Here is a 22,213-nt window from a genome sequence, read left to right as displayed (position 1 = left end):
TTTCAGTTCGTGTTGCAGACAAATGCTCGCACCTCTTTTCCCTAAATTTTTCTAGAACTGCTATCGCTTAAACTTGAGAGAGAAGACGGCCAAGTTACTGGGGCTTGGTGTTTCGGAGACTTTGTCACTGAGTTCGTCTTTGGGTGACAGGAACACAGCCCGCCACCGCACGGAGTGAAGAAGGGAGCATATTGACATCGGGCCGCATAGTCGACTCACCAAACAATAAGAGACGGTTTCCCGAGTCAACCGAGTCACCTCCCAAGGCCACGACTGGGAAGCGTAAAGACTCGGGGACAAACGAAGGGACCTGCTTACATCTGGAGTCTGCACGTTTGACCCACATTCAACTCGTACGTAGGTACAGACACTCTACACTACACTCCTCCCACCCCGCCCTTCCCCAGTTGACATGTGCTCCATGCTTCGTGTTCACGTACATATGGAGGTCTCTTCTAGTTTATGTCTCGCAAGGCCGAACTCCTGCCGAGCTGAACGAAGTTGGACCATGTCTCGCCTGCATTCCTACCGCAACCTGCATTGACATCCACGAGTTCTCACGCAGCAACAGTCAACGATTGGTCGGAATTTATCCCGTACAATATCAATCAGTCGCGAGCCTTCCCAAGCATTACCCGATCGTTCGGTACAACGGAAGAGGGGCTTCATTTTCAGACGCTGACCTAATCCGCCTTGCAACAGCCATGCTGGAGGTAATCTACGTTACCCGCCATGGAGTACGTTGCCCTCGTTTTTTTTTTTTACCCGTCGTTTCGACCGTCGAGCTTGACTTCACATTACCACAGTGACGGATGGCTGACCGTGATTAGTTCCGATCCAACTGGCTCGTTGACCCGTCAAACGGCAACTACACCAACTATCTCAGGTCTCCCACGGGCGGAGCAGCCGACCCGGCCTTGACGGCGCATGGCGTCGACCAGGCCAACGAACTGGCGGCGAGGCTGTTAGCCGTGGACCCGCCCATTGAGCGTGTGTACTCCAGCTTGTATTATCGATGCCTACAGACTGTTGAACCCTTTGTCCGCAAGGCCCAGGAGGCGGCGTCGTCGAGGGCTGGAGGTGAGCCGGGGCACCTGAGAATTCGGGGCGAGACCGGGCTCGGCGAGTGGTACGGCTCGGCCGATTTTGAACACCCGGTCCCTGCGAGCCTCGGGAAGCTTGAGGAGCTGTTCCCGGGCCTTCTCGATCCGAGTTATAGCCCGGCGATAACGCCGAACCGACTGGGCGAGAGCATCGAGGAGCTACATGACCGCGTGGCGGCAGTAATGGAGGCGGTGATCGCCGAGTGTGACAGGGATGGCGTACGCGCAATCTTGTTGTGCACGCACGCCGCTGTCATCATCGCGTTGGGGCGTGTCTTGACCGGGAACATGCCGGACAATTTTGAGGTAGACGACTTCAAGTGCTTCACCTGCGGGCTAAGTGCATATCGACGACGCCGGCAGGACTTGGGAGCCGAGGAGAGGGGTGTTGGCTCCGCGATGGAGGGCACGGCTGGACGCGATGCCGATCGTCGCAGCGAGGACGGCGCGGTGGCCGGTTGGAAAAGCGGACGAGGGGTGTCCGGGGGCTGGGACTGCGAGCTGAACAGCGATTGTACCCATCTTAGGCTCGGAGAAGAGCGTGGATGGTGAGGAGCCCTGAAACCCCCCTGACGTACTGTACAAATGAACCCCACTGATGCTGGAAAACAGGTCGTTTCATGGCGACGAGTCATTCAAGGACACGGTGACGGGCCATGGCATGCTCGATACTACAACACGAATGCCACCCACCTCAAATGGCGAAAGAAAGGCGCACGGAGCCCAAGCGGATAGTCCCCGGGGCAAATTATAACGCGGCCGGGAAGCACCGTCTGGTGCGGACAATGTGCCCCTTGAGGGATGTACTTGGCGTGCCCATGTCCGGGAAATACCCAAGTCTGCAATTGCGACGGTTTGCGCACCGAGTATGAACGCATCCCTCCGGTGAAGTCACCGAGGCTAAGAACCATGAGCTCGTCAAGGAGTGCTAGTCGCGACACTGGAATGCAAGATGCGCGGCTCTGCCCTCCTCGTGAAGTTGAGGAAGTCGATTTGGAAAGGCTGGAATGCCGGCCTCGGCACCGTCACAGCGTTGACAGTGCATAGATGACAGCCTTCCCGGATCCATGCCAGGTCCAACGAACTGCTCCTCTGTGTAGTATACACGGTGGTGTAGTCTGGTGTTGTGTAGAAGCGGTGGGGTTGGATAGTTTACTCGGTTAATGAACCTCGGCGAGCTGGCGGAGCTCGACAACAATGGTGTTTGAGTGTCTCCTGGGGTCCTATTAGACAGTCTCCCTAGACGTTAAGCCAGCACCACACAAGGCATTTTCTTTTTTTCCCATCTGGGGCCGAAGCAGCAAAGAGCATGGCGAAATGTCTTGGGTGCCACACTCCCATCAAGGTCACATGCCTGGTCTCAAAAGGCGCGATTTGAGCTGGTACATACCTAGGTATGCACGTCTGTACAATGTATACGACTTGACAAGGATGTGCTCAGGATCATTCCTTGCACGATAGTGGAGGCCACAGATCTGTAGCCTAGAACTTCATAAGGCGCGAGTGGCGCCCGGCGTCTGAACCCAAGTCAAGGCTCGGGCGGCTTATACCATCGACGGCGGGGAGAAGAATCTGACCCACCGATAATCAGTACTTCCCATTAGGCAGGTGAGATGCCAGGTGATCCGCAGATGATCAAGGTTGAATGAAAGGCAGCACCTTCCATGTCAAATTCTCCGCTCGCCGATCGGTCCTGCGGAAGTTACCTGCCTGAAGGCCTGGGCCGGGTGGAGGAAGGAATTCCCGTCCTACGGATCGAGCAAAAACCTTAATTTTCATCCTTCTCAGACTGTAACTTCTGTCTGTCAGAAAGAACAAACGTATTGGGGCCTGGCTCTGTTCACACTTCTCAGCCTCGGCGCCATGATTCGTTCAGACTATTCATGCAAGATGGTTCCGGCTGGGACAATGCGTGGCTTCCAGATCTACGAGTACACAGGAGTAGTGTAGTGTACTCGTAGGTGGCGTGGAGCAATTCCCCACTTTGACAAGCGCGCTAGCCCGTCGTGGCATGGACTAAACGATCTACCGATCTGGGTCTGAAAACTCGAGCCAATCACGGCAAAGGCCATCCACACCACCTCCGTCGCTCTCGCTTCCTGCGAATACGGCTCATTATTCCCTGCAGTTTCCCCGAGCTCCAAAGGCAGACAAACAAAGCGTTTCGGACCTCAGATCTGATCGCACTACTTGGTTCATCTTTCCCGTCCTGGGCTCGGTTCGTCCCAACCTAGATTTCTGCTACGACAATGTCAACAAGTTCAATACTCGACTGTTGTCTGTTTCAGTGCAACCCCAACCCTCTTCTTGACAACAGTATGGCCAGTTTCAGGATTCAAGACCGGCCTGCCGGTGCGGACGTCGCCGCTTTGCGGACGAGCGCGAAACCCCCGAATTCAAGGGAAGTCAGGGTTGTGGACTGCTATTTTGGTGATGGTTGGATCTGGCTCTGAGGATTGATCCCGACTGCAGGGGACACCGTTGCCCGGGTCCCAGCTGCGTGGAGGCCCCAGTACCGCGGCTTCGACCCGGTTTGCCGTCTTGAGTCGCGAGAGCTACAAGCAGTGGAGGTTGACGAGAGACCCATCTTCCGCGCCTCGGTTTTGCTCGGTCGCTAGGAGCGCACTAACGGGCTCGCCGCTTGCCCGGTGATAGGAAGGAGGTACTCAGTGCGTAGTATCTGGATGCTCCTGGCTAGCCCTGCGCATCATTCAAGCTTTTTCCTACACTAACACCTTGACGTCTGGACCGCCTACTGCGTAGACGATCACATCCCCCCTCCTCCCCGGGTGCCGAGTGCCGCCTGCGCCATTGCATCAACACTCACGCCACAAAACACCAGGTTTTGATGAAGGCTGCAGCAGATACCTACAGCGGGACGAGAAGTCCTCCTGGAATATCATCGAGCCGCACAACTGACCCACCCACACCCCCCTCGCTTCCTGCTTGCTGGGACCCTTGGGAGGCTGGAAGAGCAGGGATCAACCCTTATCCCTAGAGCGACCGCCGTCCTCCACAGCTTGGGAGGCTCGACGAGGCTTGCCCGCTCCATGGTAACTCGCCAATCTCAGGTTAGAGCTCGGCATTCCAAGCGCAGGAACCTCTATTCTTCCCGCCTTCTCTGCCCCCCCTTCCCCCCCCCCCCCTCTTCGCCACCCCCTCTCAATGGGACGCACAAATTCGCTTAGAGGCTATAATTAGGAAATAATAGCCACTACACTACATTGTCGATTGCGCTACTAAGTACTCCAGATGCAGTGGAGAATATCTCCATCAACGCGGAGCAGTAGCCCAAGAGGCCGGGGGGGGAATCGCCGGTCGTGCTACCTCGCCTCCTCTGCTGTTCCTGCGCCCCTGTATCTTTATAAAGGCCTGCGGGTTCCCTTGAAGGATCCCGGTGTACGCCATCCTTGAGCTGTTCGACCTTCTATATTCTGCCACTTATTTAAAGCTGGCGGCAGGCTGACTGTATCCATCCCGCGCCTGCTCCTCCAATACCTGACTACTGTTCTACACTCGCCAATAACAGAAGGATCATGTTCTGCGAGACCATGTCGAGCCTCTCCATCAGGCCGGCGGAGAGAAACGTTCCATTGCGACAGCCAATGTTGCCTCACGGGTGTCAGACCCTCGGGTCAGGAGACTCGCTGGTCATCCGTACCAACCAGCGGCTCCCCCCAATCTCTGATCTCCTGAGGGACGTCCCATTACCGCCATCCCCGCCTTCATCCCAACCTCCGTCCCAGAAACAGTCGTACCCGACCATCCTCCCGCCAATGTTTCCAACCCCTATCCCTTGCTCCCCGACCTTCTTTCCCGGTGCATTCCCGACCTGGTCAGCGTCGCCACCCCGCTCCCGGTCCGCGTCGCAGCAGTACACGCAGTTCCCGCCCCTATCCAGACCCGTCGACCTGCGAAGGGCATCCATCCCCTGCGCTGACCGCGACCGCGACCGCCAAAGACGCACCACCAAGCAGCAGGCGCGTCTGCGCCGCGGCTCGACCCTGTCAGACCCGGGCCCCCAGCCCCGCCAACACCATCCGCCTCCCAACAACAGCCTTACGAGGAGGCCCGAAGCAGCGGCCATCCGCCAGCCCGCTCCCGCCGCCCCCTGCGAGACGGCGGCGGGACCCCCGAAGCCGAAACGCAACAACCAGCCCTTCACCTTCGAGCAGGAAGCCTTCGTCATCTACCACCGCGTCGAGCTCGGGCTATGCTGGGCCGAGGTCCGCGACGCCTTCATGGCGCGCTGGCCCGCCCTCAAGCGCAGCGTCGGCAGCCTCCAGTGCGCCTACTACCGCACCAACCTCGAGCTGCCCGTCGTGACGCCCGACGGGCTGCTGGTGCTCGTTGACCCCGAAGAGGAGGCGGGCGAGCTTGCGCAGATGACGCCACCTGCGTCGCCCGGGCCGATCTCGCCGTCTTCCTCATCCTTTTGTCTCTCTTCCTTCTCTTCTTCTTCTTCTTCTCCTTCGGGTGGACTAGTGGATGAGGGGGCGAAAGGAGGCTCGGAGTCGGGAGGGTCTTCCGGGAGGCCGAGGGAGTGGTACAAGCTGTACAGAGGGGTTGCGTACCGCACGCGGATGGTCAAGTGCCGCAGCGCGAGGATCTCGCTGACGGAGCGGTTTCCCGAGGAGTTGTTGGACGAGAGGAACGACTGGGTGCGGGAAGAGCATCGAGTCGCGGCGAGCGGCGCGGGTGAGTACACGTGCATCCCCTTCAGCATCATCTCCAACCACCCCCCCCCCCCCCAACCATCCTTCTCCCCATTTCCCACAATCTCCCCACCCACCGTCCTTTCCTCTTTCTCGTCCTTCTCTGGTATTGGGAGCCGTTCTGACAGGGCGCAGCTGAAAGACGGCGCCGGCAGAGAGAGGAGTGGCTCGCTACCCGAGCGATGCGGGAGCGCCGGAGGATGATACACGTCTGAGTTGACCTTCCGGCCGGCGGGTTCCACCCCGGGATCCGAAACGCTTTACACGGCCTTCATATCGATGGCCCCATCTGTGCCTATACTTTTTTAACCCTTCTCTTTCTGTCTTGTCTATCTGATTTAGCTGCAGAACGCACCTCATGATGTCCATGCTGTCAACGCCCCATGCCAGTCGGCACTGTTGGAGGATGATCACTGACACAGTGCAATCCTGCCTATATTCCTCTTCCTTTTAGGGTTCAGGTGTTTTTTTTTCTCTTCACGAACGTACTCGTCCCTATATTAAGCGACCGTTATGGGAGACACAGTCTGTCTTCCTTGCCGGTATCCGGCTGCTTTCTCTTGGTCAATTTTTTTCTACGGCGAATTTTCTGGGTAAAGATGGGTTGGTGTTGGTTGAGATTATGCATTTCATGGCTTTGGGCTGATAGGTGATGGATAGCACGGCGCGGCGTTCGGGATCTTAAAAAGATAGATAAACTAATATAGGTAAGTTTAATATAATATATTTATTCTTTTAGATATTTCTAATAATCTTAAAGTATCTTTTCCTGAACGTTCGAGTGCCGGGGTGCGCACGAGTAACAACAAACGCTGACCGTATCTTATGCAGGGCGGTTGATCGTCTCTCTTGAGACTACACGGCACATCATGGTCACTCCTGCTCCCGCCCAAGGCTCGCCGACCCAGGACTCGAAAGGGCTCCCTTCCGCCTCTGTCTTCGATGATCGCGGCAATTTAATTGAATGAACCATCGCCGGCGCAAGGCCGTGCGATTCGAGAAGTTATCATGAATCACCAGAGATCCCCGAAGGTGTTACAGTATTTGACTGCCAGTGGGTCAGATCTGGCTGACCCACCAACAGGGATGACAAGCCAGGGTGTTGACATGTATTTAGACAGCACCTCCAAGTGCCTCTGGCACTTGGAACAATCAACGCTTTTATCACCTACTTCTGCAGACCGTAACAGCTGGTCCAGGAGTGCCGCCCACGGCGCGAATACCGCTGTGGTGTCGTACCTGTTTGCAGCCTTCCAGAGCTGTACTGATTGCAGCCCCCGAGCTGTAGCAGAAGGGCATTGGTTTTTAATCTAATAAATACATCCCTTCCGAAGTCGGGATTTTTGGCATGTATTAGCTCTAGAATCACCACGGTTATCCATATAGTAAGGTACATACTAACTATCAAATAAACGATAATGGTTCATTCAAATTTCTGCCCTATCAACTTTCGACGGCTGGGTCTTGGCCAGCCGTGGTGACAACGGGTAACGGAGGGTTAGGGCTCGACCCCGGAGAAGGAGCCTGAGAAACGGCTACTACATCCAAGGAAGGCAGCAGGCGCGCAAATTACCCAATCCCGACACGGGGAGGTAGTGACAATAAATACACGCTTCGGGGAGCGGCTCGGTGAAGGCGCGGATGATGGCCCCGCAGCAGGGGCTGACGGGGATGGAGGGCGTAAGAAACGTCCTCCTCTACCGCGTCGAGATGGACGGTGACCCTATTCCGACCATCCCGGACCGCTTCACACAGGCGTTGCCGGTCAAGTTGCCCGCCAGCCGCCCCAAATACAGTATTGACGACACGAGGTATCACCACGTCGGCATTCCCGTTTTGCTGCACGAGGCTGGGGCTAGAGTCCTCGATAGTGCTCAATATAATGTTAAACGACCGGACATTGAAGGTGAAGAGGAAGCCTCAGCGCTTCCAGTCGTGTTCGGAGTCCCGTACGAGTCCGGCGGCTTTCTCCCATATTGGGCTTTGCGATGCCTGCACATGGCGCCGGCCATTTGGCAATATCATGACCCTGCAGGATATGAGACCTCGGTGCAGAGGATCGTCGAGCAGATGCCTAGTGAATGCATCTCTTTCAGTGCGGCGGGAGCGGCATGGCGTTGATACCACCAATACAGCGATGTTGATCTTTTCTACACATGCAAGAAAGCAAGCGGGCAAGCAAGCAAGCAAGCAAGCAAGCACCTCCACAAGCGCGGGACCAATTTCAACCTGAACCCCATCGAGATCGAGCAGCGCAAACGGGCGTTCCGGATCGCCTACATGCTGGACAAGGACCTGTGCCTCCGGTCTGGAAGGCCGCCAGCGCAGGACGACAACTGTACGGCGCAGCTCACCATAAAAACTGGTCCCCAATGTAAACCACTGCCCTCCTGCGACAATTCTCTAGTCAGACCAAATATCATGTCCTTTCTGGAGATCTGGGCCGCCGTCTACGATACCGTCTCTGGTATCGCAGCAATTATTTCCTTGATTCCCCTTGCCCGGCCCTCCTGCGACAATTCTCTAGTCAGACCAAATATCATATCCTTTCTGGAGATCTGGGCCGCCGTCTGCGATACCGTCTCTGGCATCGCAGCAATTATTTCCTTGATTCCCCTTGCCCGGCCCTCCTTTGCCCGCTTGCGGGCATATTTTCGCCGTGAGCCGGTTCCGGCTCAAACTCAACAAGAGCCGGAACCGGCTTATATTAACCAGAGTGAGGGTGCTGCGTCCCTCGAAACGCTGGAAGGCCTTAGTATATATTTACTATAAAGGAGGTTAAATACCTTGGCTATAGCGTCGAGGTAGGGGCGTAGGTCTGTCTAGACCCTAAAAAACTAGCTACTATTTGCGAGTAGGAGGCGCTATAGAAGGTTTAGGGAGTATAGAGCTTCCTAGGGTTTAGCGCGAGCCAAGGGGGGAATCGTAGTCTCCGAAGTGTAACCATGTGCAAAGCAAGAGTCACCGAGCGCTACACTTGGCTATGCATTTAGGAGCGAAGCAAACGTCATGCCTACGACGGTATGGTCGCCTACGACGCTGGCTTGTTTCGATTACGGCCGCCATTCTTCACTTCGCCTAGCAAAGCTGCCGTACTGCTCGTCGTCGTGCCAGTTGTCTTCGTCGTCAAAGTATCGCAAATCGTACTCCTCCCTATCCGAGTCATTTTGTGTTGTATAGGTGTACGGATTCCGGTCAAATTCGTCGTCCCAGTCGAGTTCCTCTTCCGGATAGTCTGCCGTGTAGTAGTTTTCCGCTGGACAACTAATCAGCTAAAGGAAGAAGACGGGGAAAAGAACAGCGCGGCTAAGTCCAGACAACTGCACCTACCATTCTCATCTTCTTCGTCCTCCGGCAGGTCGTCATCGCTGTCGCCCTCGGTGCCGTAAAAGAACTCGACCATGTCGGGCTCGGTATCGAACACCAGAAGACCGACGCGATGCGACGGCACCGCCTGCTCTCGCAACCGCTCGGCGGGAACACGCTCGTACGTCTCCAGCACGTAGTCTTCCTCGTCGGTCGTGTCTTCTGCTGCGGCGTCCACGCTCATGGCCGCGGTTCCGGATGGCGCCTGCGATACGGCATCCCCACGCTGTTTCGCAGCTACAGACTCGGGATGGCGCTCGAAATAGCGCAGTTTTGGCGCTTTCGGTTTGAAGCGCGACGTGGCCGGGCTGTATTTTGAGGTGGTGCTTTCTGCTTTCACCCTATCTAGGTTCTTGTTGATCTCTTCGACTGTCCAGCTGTCCATGGCTCGAGCAAGTTCGTCCATATCAATGTCTTCTCGCTGCTGCATGGACGGGGGAAGCGTCTTATTCTTGGCGGCCTGAGTGCAGGCCCTGGTACCTGGCCGCTTGTACTTGACCGGGCTGGGCTGCTGGACGGCAGGCGTCTCTCCATTTCGAGGCTCCGAGGGCTCCGGGGGCCGCGAGCTATCCACGGGTTTCGATTGCCCTGTCGGGGCCACGCCATGTTCCTGGATCAGAGCCTTCAGCGTCTCCCGATGTTTCTTTGCGCCCCGCTCGACAAACACAGCGGGCACCGCACGCTTCTTGGACACGCCAGCAGCCGGCTGGGGCGAGTGGGACTTTGACAGGTGGAAACGGCGTATGCGGTCAGGGGCCGGATGACTCGTGGTTGGCGCTGTGTTCTCAGGCCCCGCGGACGGTGCTGGTGCGGCTCCTGGTGCTGTGGCATCGTCCTTCACAGGAGGCTCACCTTGCTGGCGCGGGCGCTTGGGCCGCCGATTCTCATCGCCTGCTCGACTTGTTTGTATCACTGGAATTCCCGGAGACGAAGGCTCAACCGCTGGACCGGTGCGTGTGCCGATAGTCTGCTTGAGCTGATAGACCCAGCCACCCTCCTCACTCGAGCGCGATCGTTTGGACTCCTCGAGGCCTAGTGGTGGCGATGGGTCAGCACCCGGTGAAGGGGGGGTTGGAACAGCAGGGTACTAACGCAGAAATTCGACAGCGTCTTCATCGTTGCCACGTTTCCGTTTTACATGAATGGTGTGTGGCGGAAGGCCTGCCATGGTTGGATCGACGTGTTCCCGGTTTGCGACGGGTCGGTTCGGAGGGGAGGCCCGACGGTGCCTTGACAGGGCGGAACTGAAAAAAAAAAAAAAAAAAAAAAAAAAAAAAAAAAAAAAAAAACTGAACAGGGGCGTCGTTTGTGGCGGAAGGAAGGGAGGCTTGTAGCTCACGAATCGGTTGACCAGACCGTGTGGAGGATGCCGTCGCCGTCCGAGCAGTACGATAGTCCAAAGGCTGGGAAAGGGTTGTGCGACGGAGATGCTCGCCAAAAGTAGGTTGGCACTTGGCGACTGCGGGACAAACCCACTTCTCTCCATCGACCCAGCGATCGATCAATTTTGGCGGTCAATGGCGGCATAATAGTATTGCCACTCAAGACCGCCTCCGTGCCTGCGAAGCATCATGACGCTATTCCGGTGGGGTGATCCCCGCGCCAAGGGTAGGAGGGGCGGCCCAGCCGAGCTGCTTCTCCACTTCTGTCAAGCCTCTGTCCTTCCCAATTGGCAAGCCTACTATGTAATATGTACATAATTGCGAAGACGCAGCTCGGAAGCTCAAGTCAGTTCCGTCATCGACCCTGCTTGCCACCATCTAGACCAGACGGATACTGTACAGCAGCTGCACACAATGTTGGAAATATGTTGCGGACAATCCCCACTAACAACGCTCGAGTCCCTAATAGGCGTACTTGGGGAGGCTGCCGCGACTGGCAATTCTCTGGCTGCAACGCCATTTATCACCTCGGGCTCCTGATCAAAGCTTCTTCTCTGCGGTACATCCCACATTGACCGTCAAACCTTCCTAAACCAGGTTGAATTTTCCACCCCTTGCCGATCGATTCTTCAACTTCGCCGGGGCATGGTCGTGATTGTTGCTCTCTCGTCCTTCTGCTGTGCAACTTGGCTCCCGCCATTACACACGATAATTCCCGACTCTTACGACCGGCACCCGACGTGGCGTGATCAATCGTTTGAAAGCATCAACCATCGCAATTACCATCGCAGGTGACACATGTTGCCGACCTGACCTCGACATCGACCTCTGATCTTCCATTCTTGTTAGATCAATACGTCCCCTCCCGTCGGCCTCTATAACACAGTTCTGTGCAGCCTGCGGGCGTTTGCCCTCGATTTCGCCTGGGGTGATCCGTTCAACCTTCATCCCACGCCCATTCTCCTCAGTCCCATCGTCTGCCAAACATGGCGCAGAACTTGGTCTCTACCGTCATTACCTACCACAAGCCCGGTACCCAGCCGCCGCTCTACGTCGCAGGCACCTTTTCGGACCCTCCATGGCAGCCCCAGGAGATGGATCATATGGCCAGGCAGGACGGGGAATATGACTTCAAAAAGGAGATTCGCGCGGAGCCGCGCTCCAGAATCCAGTATAAGTTTCGCGTTGGCGATGGGGAATGGGTTCTGAAGGACGACGGGCCGACTACGACAGACAGCTTTGGCAATACGAACCACGTGCTGGAAGTAGGGACTCAGGAAGAGTAAGTGTGGCCTGCTATGCCGCGCGGCAACATCCCAATGTGTGCTGACATCCAAAGGGCGTCAACCACCCAAGCCCAAGACCGGGAGGGCACCCGAGACAGACGGGAATCCCGAGGCGCTGGCCGCTTGTCGTACGCCAAGGTAGCTGCGAAGCAGTTCGAACCTCCCGCCGAGCAGGCTTCCGCCGGCCGTTCTCGCACGGGTACCCCGATATTTGCGAGAACCGCTGCCGAAGTAGCCGATTCTTCCGCTGAGCTCCTCCACGAGGAAGTGCCGGAGCGGGAGAAACCCGAGGGCAACCGCAACCGCGGGGAAGAGGCAGGGAGGCGGAATCCTGATGCTGCCGAACCTGCGCCAAAGGTTGCCGACGCCTCCAACAAGCCCGAAAAGCGCCAGGTATATCTTGCTTCCCTTTCCCATTCACCCCTCGGAGAAGTTTCCTGTGCCCGCCAGCTGACGACTCAAAGCACCGTCGTCATCCTCGAGCCTCCCGCAGGCGAGGGCCGTCCGTTTCGAGTGCTCCCGCAAAGCGAAGAGTTCCCAGACGACCAGGAAGGGACCATCGCCGACAAGCCACCGCTCTTCGCTCACGAGTGCGCAGGCATGCACGAGATGGACGACGAGCTGACCGAAGAGGAAGGGGGCGACGCAGCTCAAACGCCGCCACCGTTTGAGGATATTGACCCTAACAGCGTCGATCTGAACGACCCGACCCTGGAGCACTTCCCTTCATCCAGAGAAGACATCATGGACAGGGTTCAAAAGCTCAAAACCGGTCTCCCTGCCGACCACGCTTCGTTTAGCTGCAAGCCTCCTAGTCCGGTAGTCAATCCGTCACGGCGCGGGACCGAAGACATCACGGGTGATTTCCTCCTGGTAAACCCTCAATCCGCATCTCCTACCACGCGCCGCGCCTCCAAAAACACACCTAGAGGCTCCATCGGCTCGTTTAGTGCGACGGCCTCGCTCCATTCCATCTCGGAAAACGAAGAAGCAGTCGAAGATGAGATCGACGACCGTCCTGCTGTTGTGTTTTCGAACCCCTTAAAACCCAGGCCTAAGCGCCTAAACATCCCGGCCAGTGACGAGGACGAACGTATCGCCCTGCGAGAAAGCGTGAGCCTTACGGCGCTCAAGTCACCGCGAGCCTCGGTCGTGTCGTCTGAGGGCTCCTCCCCCCCCTCCCCTAAGACGGTGTGGAAGGATGGCCGCCCGGCCGATCTGACGTCTGCTGAGGTTGAACTAGGCAAGGATAAGGATCGCTCGATTGAGGAAGTCAAGCTGCACCCGACTCCGCAGGCTAGCGATCCGGGTCCTGGACAGACCGGTCCCGAGACACGCGGAGAGGAAGCCAAGAAGGAAGACACAGGGATGACTGAAAGCCCCGTCAGCTACGCAGGCGTTGCAGCAACGAAGTCTGCAGGGGTTACCACAAAGGCAGAGTACACACCCGGCCGCAAGACCAGCGAGGGCCCTGGCGAAAGCAAAAAGACCACATCCCAGGGCCCCAGGCGGCTTAGCTACGCCGAAGTTGCAGCGTCGAAACCCGCCAAGGCCGAAGCCCCCAGCGAGGGCACGCCTAAGGGTCCGAAGCCTCCGCGGGCCGAGCACCGGCCGGAGAGCGGCGGCGGCGGCAGAGGCAAGGACAGGGCGGCCCCCCACCCGTCCGGTCCCAGGCGCCCGAGCTACGCCGAAGTCGCCGCATCAAGGCTTTCTCCTCCTCCTCCTCCTCCTCCTCCTCCTCCTCCCCCTTCCAGCGACGACGCATCCAAGGCCCAACCGGCACCTCCTACTTCTTCCGCCGGTGCCGAGTCGTCCGCATCCAAGCCCGCCACCACTGACACCAGCGCCGCCGACCGCGATCAACATGAAGGCGGGTCTACATCCAAGGACCTGCGGAAACGAGCAGGTGGCGCCGGCGGCGGTACCAGCGGCCCGGAACCCACCAGGACGTCGGATTCTGGCAGCGTCGGCGTCCCCGCCGTTCATCCCAAGTACGGGGCCGACTGGGTCAGGGCCATGTTCAGGCTCGTCTTTGTGGACTTGGTCGGCGGGGCGGTCAAGAGGGTGCTGAGGCTGTTTGGCCTGGACAGGTTGTTTGGGGCGGGAAGGGGAAGAGAGGGTGAGAGGGACGCGTGAGACGACGTTGTCGAAGGCATCGTTTCTTTCTTTAATGTACAGAAATTGATCGCACTAGGAAGGAGAGGGAGGTGGTATGGCAAGATACGAATCCATATCTGCGGGTTTCCTCCACGACTCGGACTGCTCGAAGGAATGAGGATGGTGATTCAGAATGATTCTTCGATGCATGAGGTTCGGGAATAATAGCGGTAGTTGCTAATATTGTAGTTGTTTTCTTGTCAGTATGGTGTGTCCGTCCGACAGCCTTTTTTTTTTTTTTTATTTCTAGTCATCTCCGCTGTATTTCTTGTGGCACTTGCTCCTCTTGTGTACTTCCTCCCCTCCCCCCCTTCTTGGTGTGGCCGTTCTCTGCTCAGCGGAACATGGCTGACACGTGAATTCGCCGTCACGAAATGCACGGCGACCAGTCCGGCAGAGCGGCTTACCGCAAGAGGAAAGAGTTCGCGTCTCGTTCATGCACGAGGTTCCAGGTGGCTTACGTCTCCTCGATAGCTGACTGGTCGGTCGCGCGGGTGTAGCCATCCGTTTGGGGAATATCTCGCAATACATTGCGATGCTACAACTCCTTCATGACAAAGAGAGGACTTGTGGAAAGACGTATTATATGCCTCGACACATGGCCACATGTGCTCTCTGCTCCTCCTTCTCAATGACGGTCCAGGACTTCGCAACCGTCCTTGTCTACCTTCTTTTGCAGTATCTCGCCATGAACCTGTTCGCTTACACTCTCAAGCCCGAAGATCACGTAGAGCGCCGCCCCAAACCCAACCACCCCGTTTCCCAACCACCTCCTCCCGCCCGCCAGGACGAACCGCAACCCCCAATATCGACCGTCACCCGCGCCGCCTGCCTCCGCTACGCCCAGCGGCTCTACCCCGGAGCTACCATCCTCGAGGCCGAGCCCCAAGGTCGCTGTTCCTACACTCTCTTCCTTCCTCCCGACGATAGACACAGCGGCACCATCCTCCAGTTCCGCCCGCCACGCCACCGGATCGACCTCTGCATTACTGCCGCGGCCGGTATGCCCCCTCCCCCCCCCCGCGTCGGTTCTCTCTTGACCCTTTTGCCCTTTCCTCTCCCATGTTTCCAGTAAATTTTGCAAGTATTTTATGATCCACCCCTAGTGGGCTGACATGGGCATGTACTGTAGAAACCATCTTCGGCAACCTCGTCCCGCACACCGAGTTCCACAGCGTTCTCACCCCGTGCCAGTGCCAGTGCCAGTACCGGTTCCGGGGGCCCCGCTCGTCTCATTGTTCGCCCCCCTCCTCCTCCTCCTCCTCCTCCCCATCATCATCATTATCATCATCTTCTTCTTCATCTTCTTCTTCCCATCCCCACCAGCACCGCAGCCGCAGCCGCAGCCGCAGCCACGAAGTTTCCAGGCCCAGTCACGGCCCCGGCGGCCGCTGTCCCCACAAGCACCAGGACGGCGCGAGCGGGACCGTGGTTCTCTACACCCACTCCCTCTTACCGGGCACCCCGCTCAGCACCCTCCTCACCCGGCAACAACAACAACGACGACGACGAGAAGGAGGAGGAGGAGCGCAGTCGCCAGGCCTCGAGCTCGTCGTCCGGGCGCTCGCCCGGCGGTACTTTGCCCCGTCCTACCGGCACGCCCTGGCGCCCGACTCGCCGCGCCTGCCGGCGGCCAAGCGGGCGGTCGGGTGGAGCCTGCGGCGGGCGGTGGCGCGGCTGGCGGGTGCTGCGGCGGACGGCCTGCCCGGCGCGGCGACGGCGGCGGCGGTGGCGGCGGTGACGGCGGTGGGGGGCTGGCTGGAGGAGGTGGAGCACGGGCTGCCGTGGGCGCTGACGCACGGCGATCTGGTGGGCGGCGGCAACCTGCTTGTGTCGGCTGGAGGCGGTGGCGGCGGCGATGACGAGGGAGAAAAGGAAGAAGCAGGGTACGATGAGGACAAGGACGACGGGCAGGAGGCGCCGGAGCTGACACTAACAGGGCTGGTGGACTGGGCGGAGGGGGAGTGGTTGCCTTTTGGGGTCGGACTGTACGGGCTCGAGGAGGTGTTGGGGAGGACGGTGACGGATGAGGAGACGGGGAGCAGGAGGTTTGAGTACTTCTCTGATGCTGAGCGGTTGAGGGCGGCGTTCTGGGACGAGCTGGTCAGAGAGGTACCCGCCCTAGCGCCGGGCACTGAATTGAGGGAGAGGGTGGAGAAGGCGAGGTTGTTGGGGCTGCTGTTGTGGTCCGTTACTCCGCGCCTGTTTCACTCGGAGGAGCGGCCGCGTTGACCTCTCGGCCTAGGTACGGTATCGCATTCGACGACGGCGCGCTCAACCGGGTCGTGGAGCCAGGCAGGGATGATGAGGAGTTGCAGAAGCTCGACCTGTTCCTTTCCGGATCCAACCGGGGCGTCGAATCCGTCCCGAAGAAGAACGGCAACCGGAGACTACCAGACACGCTTGCCCCGGCCGATCACAATTCACACCCGGACACAAAGCGGGTGCGGACCGAGTATTCCCTTTAAAAAATACGCAGCAAAGCGGCATGGATTCAACGCGGGCACTGGCCTCCATTTCGCCACAGTGCCATCTCCGGTGCCGTTTTATCTAGCGAACTCATAATTAGCCAGCAAGGCCATTGTCCTCTGGGTTCCCTGTTGCCTCCCATTTTCCCAAACCACATCAAGCTTGTTGCTCTTTTTTTTTCCCAATGTAAGTCGTTGCATATTACCACTCCCAAAACTCACTGATTGCTCGCCGAGGTCGAGCGACCAACTCAAGCCTTGAGCAGCTTCACCAGCTCGGCAACAACAGCATCGCCCATCTCGGCCGTGCCAGCATTACCGCCCAGGTCCTTGGTCCTTGTGCCGTTATCGATGGCGAGCTTGACGGCAGCCTCAACGGCGGCCGCCTCCTTGGGCAGATTGAGCGAGTAGCGCAGCATCATTGCGACAGAGAGGATGGTGCCAATGGGGTTGACAATGCCCTTGCCGGAGATATCGGGAGCGGAGCCTGGGAGAAAATGTCAATCTTTCGGTGCGTTGAAACGGGGAAGAGGGGTAAACCAGGACGGTGAAAACGATCTTGAAGCAAGAACAAAAAAAAAATTTAAACTATAACAAAAAACCGAGAGAATGACGAGGAACATACCATGAATCGGCTCGTAAATGCCATTGCACTTGCTCTTGCCGTCCGGGATCCCGCCCAGACTGGCGCTCGGCAGCAGACCAATGCTACCGGGAATGACCGACGCCTCGTCGCTGATGATATCGCCAAACAGGTTGCTGGTAATCACGACGCCGTTCAGGGCGCGCGGGTTCTTGACCATGAGCATGGCGGCGCTGTCGATCAGCTGGTGGCCGAGCTCGAGCTGGGGGAACTCCTTGGCAAACACCTCGGAGACGACCTTGCGCCACAGCCGGCTGGTGGCGAGCACGTTGGCCTTGTCCAGACTCCAGACCTTGCTGGGCGGATTCTTGGCGAGGGCCAGGAAGCCGGCCAGGCGCGCAATGCGCTCGATCTCGGCGCGCGAATAGGGCTCCGTGTCCAGGGCGAATCCGGACCCGTCGTCCTCGGTGCGGTCGCCAAAGTAGATGCCGCCCGTCAGCTCGCGGACGACGACAAAGTCAGTACCGCGGCAGACCTCGGCTTTCAGTGGGGATGACTCGACGAGAGCTTCCGAGGCGAAGCTGCAAGGACGCAGGTTGCCGTAGGTGCCCAACTCCTTGCGCAGCTGGAGGATGCCCTGTTCAGGGCGAACGGGCGAGGAGGGACCCCATTCTGGGCCGCCGATGGCGCCGAGGAGGACGGCATCGGCAGACTTAGCGGCCGCGAGGGCTTCGGCGGTGAGGGGGGTGTTGTGGACTTTGATGGAGGCCTGGTTAGGTCAGCCGCGTGCCGCCAGACCTTGATTGGTACAAGCAGTGGTAAGAATGGGTGCGCCCGACTGCACGACTTTGACACTGCCGAAGGGGAAGCTGCCCGTATGCTCGTCTAAAAGAAACTCTGAGGCTCGCACAAGGATTTGCACATGTTCTTGAACTCGACCCACGACAAACACCGAAACGGTGACTCCAGAAAAAAAAGAAATAGGGGAAAAAACAAAGGGAGTGCTCAACTTACACCACCCAGAAGATGGTCCTGCAGGTTGAACTTGCCGGCCGAGGGGCTGTGAGTCTCAATCGCCTTGATGACCTATTCACCACCAAAGCAACAACGTAAGCCTTGGAACCTTTTGTTCTCCGTCCTCGCATCGTCGAGAGCAGGACACGCAGCTGCGGCATCGTCTGGAAGACATAATCATGCCAACAGCTGGTAGGGATAATAATGCTCTCTCTTCTTTTTCGTTCGAACGCACCTTGACGGCCTCGGCGACAACCTGCAGCAACACCCCTTGTCAGCAAAACCAATTCCCGTCTTTGTATCCCCTCCACTCGCGCCTGGCGGCGGGCTTCGTCGGCCCTCCGGGTCTCGGCGTCTTTGTTGTGCGGGTGCCAATGGCAGCATCTTTCCTTGGCGGGAATCTTACCTCAGGACCGCAGTGGTCACCACCGAAAACCACAATGTTGTGTGTTGCCATGTTGCTCTTCCCCTTTGACGGTAAAGTGTTCTTCTGTTCTGGTGGGCGAAGCTCTTCTCCCACGGACCGCAGTGGTGAATAAAGGGTAAGCGGGGGAAGAATTGGAATAATTTGGAGGGGGGGAAGGAGGGGCAGAGATGAGAGTGTGAATCTGACCGCCGGTTGGGTGTCTCGGAATCCAGGGAATAATTTACCAAGGCAGACAAGGCAACGAATTATGCGAGACCGGTTCCCGCAAGGTATCACCCGAGGAAGCAATTTGACAAGGAGAATGCAGTATATTATAATCAGGAAGGTGAAAATGGCTTGCTGCCCGAGTTGCTTTGGCATGTAACTACCCGTCCGAACCCCGCCTTCCGAGGTCGGCGCTCCGTGGGGTCGGTCGGGATGGCAAGCCCGCTTTCTGGAGCCCGGGGTTGGGGTTCGGGTTCCAGTCGATTAATACCTTCCCGAGATCTGCCGCAAGGAACCGCAGGGAGCCTCAGAGATCAATTGCCCAGGGCACACCTGGATACGGGCGATCAAAGAGTTTTCGTAATCGCCATATTCATCATTCGAATCGTATACATAAGGTAGTCTCTTTCGGGTATCTTACGCACTAGGCATTGACTGTGAAAGGGGGGCGTGGCCGTCGCCGGTCTTGATCTTGTTCTATCCTGATCTCGATCCAAGGAACCACCCGACAGTAAGCCGGCAGGGGGGAAACAGGGGCCCCTTCCTCCACTCTTGGGTTGTTGCGTGATAATAATCGGGGGAAAGATCATTCATAATCGTAACTGGGGTCGCTGCGTTCCGTTTGCAGCTGTAGGCATTCGTCGATAGTTTTACTCTTCTCTTTGTTTTTTTTTTTTTTTCTGGGGCAAACATCTCATCATCGAAAAGATTTCAGGGACTTGTGCGCGAGCGGTGACGTGACTGACACCAAAGGCCCCGCTGTCCCTGGCAAACGTCCATTCTCTCGAGGCCTCCCACCTCGTACGTTGGGCGTATTCGCGCAGAAGGCACAGATGTAGATGCTTGGGATCGTCCGCTCCGTGATGCTGACACATTGGCCGTGGACGTACATTTCGCAAGATTCACTGGTGAATAGCTTCCGTTTTAGCTCACGAGGCCCGCTGACATCGGGCAGACGGCCTGGGAGCCCCTTGGGACAGACGAGATACGTACCATTGAATCATCAACTCGTTCCGGCTGGCCCCGGTCCGGTTGCAGACACATCGAATGCCGCGCGTCCTCGTGTCCGTCGTCGGCGTAGGAAGGCTGGAGTCGCTCATGGTTGTGGGTGACGTGGAGGGATGGCTGGCATAGTAGCTCGAGCCCAATCGCTTCGGCCTCGAGTTTGACTGCTTCTGCCGCGACTCGCGCAGCTTCCGGAGCTCGCTGAGCGCGTCGCCCGACGCCCTGCGTGTTGGGGTCAGCTCATGCACCACCGTCTCTCCGTCGCTGTCGCCAGCCTCCCGGGATGGCCCGTGGGAGCTCGTGTATGACGTGGAACTACGGTCGCTTATACTCCGTTGCGAGTTGTGGAAGGGATGGATCGTCGTTGGTTTCCGTGGGTCCGGGAGCGCAAATGACGTATTCCTGCTGGGGATGATGATTGGCTCATCATCGGTTGACGACGAGTCGTCGTCGTCGGACGAATCCCACTGCTGGCGACTCGTCACGGAATACGAGCCGTGCCGTTTCGCAACGCTCGGGGAAGGTTCTTCCACCACGACCACCGTCGTCTCTACCCGCGCACGGCCATTGGCGTCGATCATGAACGTCGCCTGTGTTCTCATCTCGGGACCCGACGTTTCCCGGATCGACGACAGACTTGACAGGCGGTGGTGATGGTGGTGATGATGAGCACTTTTTGACGGCGACGACCTTCCACTCGGCCTCTGGGGCTGGGATACGACCGGCTTGTTGGCGTTGACACCCGCGTTGCTCACCAGCTGAGAGCGCGGTCGGGGCGCGAGCGGGGGCAGAGCTGGCCGGCCCAACGTCTTCTTCCCCCTATTCTCGCTGGAACTCCGAGAGAGCCCGGGACGGCCGGACTCCTTTGTCGGAGAGCTCGCCAATGCCCGATGGTCCGTCTTCCTTGGCGTCGGATCCTTGGCGCTGGCCGAACGGCGCAACTCAGCCCGCTGCTCAGCGTTCTTCGACACCGACGGCCCCGTGCTATCCATCTGGCCGCTATGAGCCATCGCAGGGTTCGGGTTCGGCACCGGTATGGGCTGATTGAAGGAGGCGTCCATGTTCGCCGACTGAGGCCGGCTGAACAGCAGGCCCGGGTTCACAGCACCACCCGCGTCGCTGATCCCGAAGGGGTCGTCGATCGGGGTGGGATAGCTGGCTGCGAACATGGATTGGTCGGCCGACGACGTCGCCAGCATTGACATGGGCGGCTGGGATCCAAGGGAAGCCTGATGGGCGCCAGCGGAGACGTCGCCGTGCCCGGCCATGCCACCTTGGTCCGGTAATAGGTGGTTGGTCCTCGCCCAGTCCACGGGGTCCGGAACCTGTTGGGGCGTCGGAGGCTGGAAGACGCCCGCGCCGTTTGCGCTGCTGAAGTCAATCTCCATACCAGCGAGGCCAGGGTCCGCATCCCAGAAAGGCCTCTGGGTCGTGTACGGCGTGGGGCCCGTCGAGGCTGGCAGAGGATAGCCAAACATGTCGCCTTGCGTCGTCACGAAGCTGCCCATGCCCTGTTGCTGGGCAGACGCCATGAAGTGCGCCTGCTGGCCATAGTCCTGATCATTTTGCATGGCGGCAGTGTCGGGCTTGGGCGCAAGCTTACGCTCACCCTTCCGGGCCGTTGGAGGAGGAGTCACTGCTTGCCCTGCCGGTTCCGTGACAACGGTTCCACGGCGAGCTTTCTTCGCCGCCTGTTCGACGGATTCCGGGTTCTCGCTGGCAGCACCTGAGGAATCGAACGTTTGACTTCGTCGTGGAACGGGCGATGACCGCAGAACCTTGGACGGCTCGACAGGGGGCAGTGACAGGTTAGGGTCCGACGGGGACTCGCTCACATGGACTGCGACCCCGAGACCCAGGCCGTCGGTGGACAAGGCCCGCTTCTGGGCCGTGCTACTAGAATAAGGGGTCGGGGGGCCAAAGTCGGGAAAGGGGTTGCGAGAACCCCTTAGATTGCCCGGGGTCGCGTTGAAGACGGAATACTCTTCGGCAAAGCGAGGAGTCCAGCCGCTGGACTCGTCGAGGCGTCCGTCGTTCTGCTTGGGTGTCTCAAAAACGGGACTCGGAAAGACGGGGGATATCGGGGTCCGCTTAGGCGTGGGGGGTTGAACGGCTGAATCACCAGAGCTAAAGGCTCACATCGTCAGCATGACAAGTCCTCGGGGGCAGTAGGGCTCCGAGCGCACGGAGACCAAAGATTGGAGAGGGCAAACCTGGAATCAAGCGGATCTGCAGTCATAGCAGACTAATTTCCTTATCAACATGTGTACCCCGGCTAGAGCATGAGAGGATACGAGCGGTATGGGATGAAAGAAAAAAAATCGACGAGATCATACACGTTGGGAGCACAGTTCGAATCGCAGGTGACGGGGAATTCGATCGATTCGGGCGGGAATAGAGAGTGGGGGAGGGACACGAATTGTCGAGTCGCCAATGGTCTAGACGAGTGCTTATTGAGTGTTCTTCTTCGTTCGTAGTAGATTCTCATCGGTCAATGCTTAGC

At 58.1% G+C, this 22,213-nt stretch overlaps 8 protein-coding genes across 8 annotated transcripts; 5 read left to right on the top strand and 3 right to left on the bottom strand.

Moving 5' to 3' along the window:
- The first annotated feature begins 417 nt into the window (after nt 1–417).
- MYCTH_2304111 (uncharacterized protein) lies at nt 418–2,699 on the top strand. Its single transcript, XM_003662870.1, has 3 exons — nt 418–737; nt 831–1,651; nt 1,716–2,699. Exons 1-3 carry the CDS (start codon nt 705–707, stop codon nt 1,855–1,857), a joined length of 996 nt encoding a protein of 331 aa, XP_003662918.1. The 5' UTR covers nt 418–704; the 3' UTR covers nt 1,858–2,699.
- Nucleotides 2,700–4,342: 1,643 nt separating this feature from the next.
- On the top strand, nt 4,343–6,548 carry MYCTH_2304109 (uncharacterized protein). Its single transcript, XM_003662869.1, has one exon. The coding sequence runs from the start codon at nt 4,655–4,657 to the stop codon at nt 6,020–6,022; it is 1,368 nt and encodes a 455-aa protein (XP_003662917.1). The 5' UTR covers nt 4,343–4,654; the 3' UTR covers nt 6,023–6,548.
- Nucleotides 6,549–7,462: 914 nt separating this feature from the next.
- Nucleotides 7,463–8,626, top strand: MYCTH_2126672 (uncharacterized protein; the record flags this gene model as incomplete). Its single annotated transcript, XM_003662868.1, has 5 exons — nt 7,463–7,913; nt 7,986–8,156; nt 8,226–8,285; nt 8,346–8,534; nt 8,616–8,626. 5 exons carry the CDS (start codon nt 7,463–7,465, stop codon nt 8,624–8,626), a joined length of 882 nt encoding a protein of 293 aa, XP_003662916.1.
- Nucleotides 8,627–8,672: 46 nt separating this feature from the next.
- Nucleotides 8,673–10,447, bottom strand: MYCTH_2304108 (uncharacterized protein). Its single transcript, XM_003662867.1, has 3 exons — nt 10,277–10,447; nt 9,149–10,216; nt 8,673–9,074 (listed from the first exon to the last, which is right to left on the bottom strand). Exons 1-3 carry the CDS (start codon nt 10,350–10,352, stop codon nt 8,872–8,874), a joined length of 1,347 nt encoding a protein of 448 aa, XP_003662915.1. The 5' UTR covers nt 10,353–10,447; the 3' UTR covers nt 8,673–8,871.
- Nucleotides 10,448–11,347: 900 nt separating this feature from the next.
- Nucleotides 11,348–14,241, top strand: MYCTH_2304106 (uncharacterized protein). Its single transcript, XM_003662866.1, has 2 exons — nt 11,348–11,848; nt 11,906–14,241. The coding sequence occupies exons 1-2, from the start codon at nt 11,553–11,555 to the stop codon at nt 13,986–13,988; spliced, it is 2,379 nt and encodes a 792-aa protein (XP_003662914.1). The 5' UTR covers nt 11,348–11,552; the 3' UTR covers nt 13,989–14,241.
- Nucleotide 14,242: 1 nt separating this feature from the next.
- MYCTH_2304104 (uncharacterized protein) lies at nt 14,243–16,262 on the top strand. Its single transcript, XM_003662865.1, has 2 exons — nt 14,243–15,010; nt 15,142–16,262. The coding sequence occupies exons 1-2, from the start codon at nt 14,608–14,610 to the stop codon at nt 16,239–16,241; spliced, it is 1,503 nt and encodes a 500-aa protein (XP_003662913.1). The 5' UTR covers nt 14,243–14,607; the 3' UTR covers nt 16,242–16,262.
- Nucleotides 16,263–16,651: 389 nt separating this feature from the next.
- MYCTH_2304102 (uncharacterized protein) lies at nt 16,652–18,893 on the bottom strand. Its single transcript, XM_003662864.1, has 6 exons — nt 18,688–18,893; nt 18,481–18,569; nt 18,310–18,330; nt 18,075–18,146; nt 17,103–17,829; nt 16,652–16,964 (listed from the first exon to the last, which is right to left on the bottom strand). Exons 2-6 carry the CDS (start codon nt 18,529–18,531, stop codon nt 16,729–16,731), a joined length of 1,107 nt encoding a protein of 368 aa, XP_003662912.1. The 5' UTR covers nt 18,532–18,569; nt 18,688–18,893; the 3' UTR covers nt 16,652–16,728.
- Nucleotide 18,894: 1 nt separating this feature from the next.
- On the bottom strand, nt 18,895–22,116 carry MYCTH_2304098 (uncharacterized protein). The gene is made up of 3 exons (XM_003662863.1): nt 21,924–22,116; nt 19,699–21,837; nt 18,895–19,610 (listed from the first exon to the last, which is right to left on the bottom strand). The coding sequence occupies exons 1-3, from the start codon at nt 21,947–21,949 to the stop codon at nt 19,403–19,405; spliced, it is 2,373 nt and encodes a 790-aa protein (XP_003662911.1). The 5' UTR covers nt 21,950–22,116; the 3' UTR covers nt 18,895–19,402.
- Between the last annotated feature and the right edge of the window lie 97 nt (nt 22,117–22,213).

The sequence above is a fragment of the Thermothelomyces thermophilus genome, chromosome 3 (genome assembly GCF_000226095.1).
Source record: "Thermothelomyces thermophilus ATCC 42464 chromosome 3, complete sequence".
NCBI classification, from domain to species: domain Eukaryota; kingdom Fungi; phylum Ascomycota; class Sordariomycetes; order Sordariales; family Chaetomiaceae; genus Thermothelomyces; species Thermothelomyces thermophilus.
The sequence above is the reverse complement of the archived record's forward strand: the minus strand, read 5'-3'. Positions and strand labels throughout refer to the sequence as shown.

Bases quoted from the DNA above. Each gene is read 5' to 3' on its own strand.
- MYCTH_2304111 (XM_003662870.1), top strand. From the start codon at position 705: ATGCTGGAGGTAATCTACGTTACCCGCCATGGA. The intron at 738-830 runs GTACGTTGCCCT...GACCGTGATTAG, and splicing joins TCTACGTTACCCGCCATGGA to TTCCGATCCAACTGGCTCGT. The intron at 1,652-1,715 runs GTGAGGAGCCCT...GCTGGAAAACAG, and splicing joins CTCGGAGAAGAGCGTGGATG to GTCGTTTCATGGCGACGAGT.
- MYCTH_2304109 (XM_003662869.1), top strand. From the start codon at position 4,655: ATGTCGAGCCTCTCCATCAGGCCGGCGGAGAGAAACGTTCCATTGCGA.
- MYCTH_2304108 (XM_003662867.1), bottom strand. From the start codon at position 10,352: ATGGCAGGCCTTCCGCCACACACCATTCATGTAAAACGGAAACGTGGC. The intron at 10,217-10,276 runs GTTAGTACCCTG...CGCCACCACTAG, and splicing joins AGACGCTGTCGAATTTCTGC to GCCTCGAGGAGTCCAAACGA. The intron at 9,075-9,148 runs GTAGGTGCAGTT...TTAGTTGTCCAG, and splicing joins GGACGAAGAAGATGAGAATG to CGGAAAACTACTACACGGCA.
- MYCTH_2304106 (XM_003662866.1), top strand. From the start codon at position 11,553: ATGGCGCAGAACTTGGTCTCTACCGTCATTACCTACCACAAGCCCGGT. The intron at 11,849-11,905 runs GTAAGTGTGGCC...TGACATCCAAAG, and splicing joins GAAGTAGGGACTCAGGAAGA to GGCGTCAACCACCCAAGCCC.
- MYCTH_2304104 (XM_003662865.1), top strand. From the start codon at position 14,608: ATGGCCACATGTGCTCTCTGCTCCTCCTTCTCAATGACGGTCCAGGAC. The intron at 15,011-15,141 runs GTATGCCCCCTC...CATGTACTGTAG, and splicing joins CTGCATTACTGCCGCGGCCG to AAACCATCTTCGGCAACCTC.
- MYCTH_2304102 (XM_003662864.1), bottom strand. From the start codon at position 18,531: ATGGCAACACACAACATTGTGGTTTTCGGTGGTGACCACTGCGGTCCT. The intron at 18,331-18,480 runs GTAAGATTCCCG...GTGTTGCTGCAG, and splicing joins GTGACCACTGCGGTCCTGAG to GTTGTCGCCGAGGCCGTCAA. The intron at 18,147-18,309 runs GTGCGTTCGAAC...GGTGGTGAATAG, and splicing joins TTGTCGCCGAGGCCGTCAAG to GTCATCAAGGCGATTGAGAC.
- MYCTH_2304098 (XM_003662863.1), bottom strand. From the start codon at position 21,949: ATGACTGCAGATCCGCTTGATTCCAG. The intron at 21,838-21,923 runs GTTTGCCCTCTC...GTGAGCCTTTAG, and splicing joins GCAGATCCGCTTGATTCCAG to CTCTGGTGATTCAGCCGTTC. The intron at 19,611-19,698 runs GTACGTATCTCG...GCTATTCACCAG, and splicing joins AACGAGTTGATGATTCAATG to TGAATCTTGCGAAATGTACG.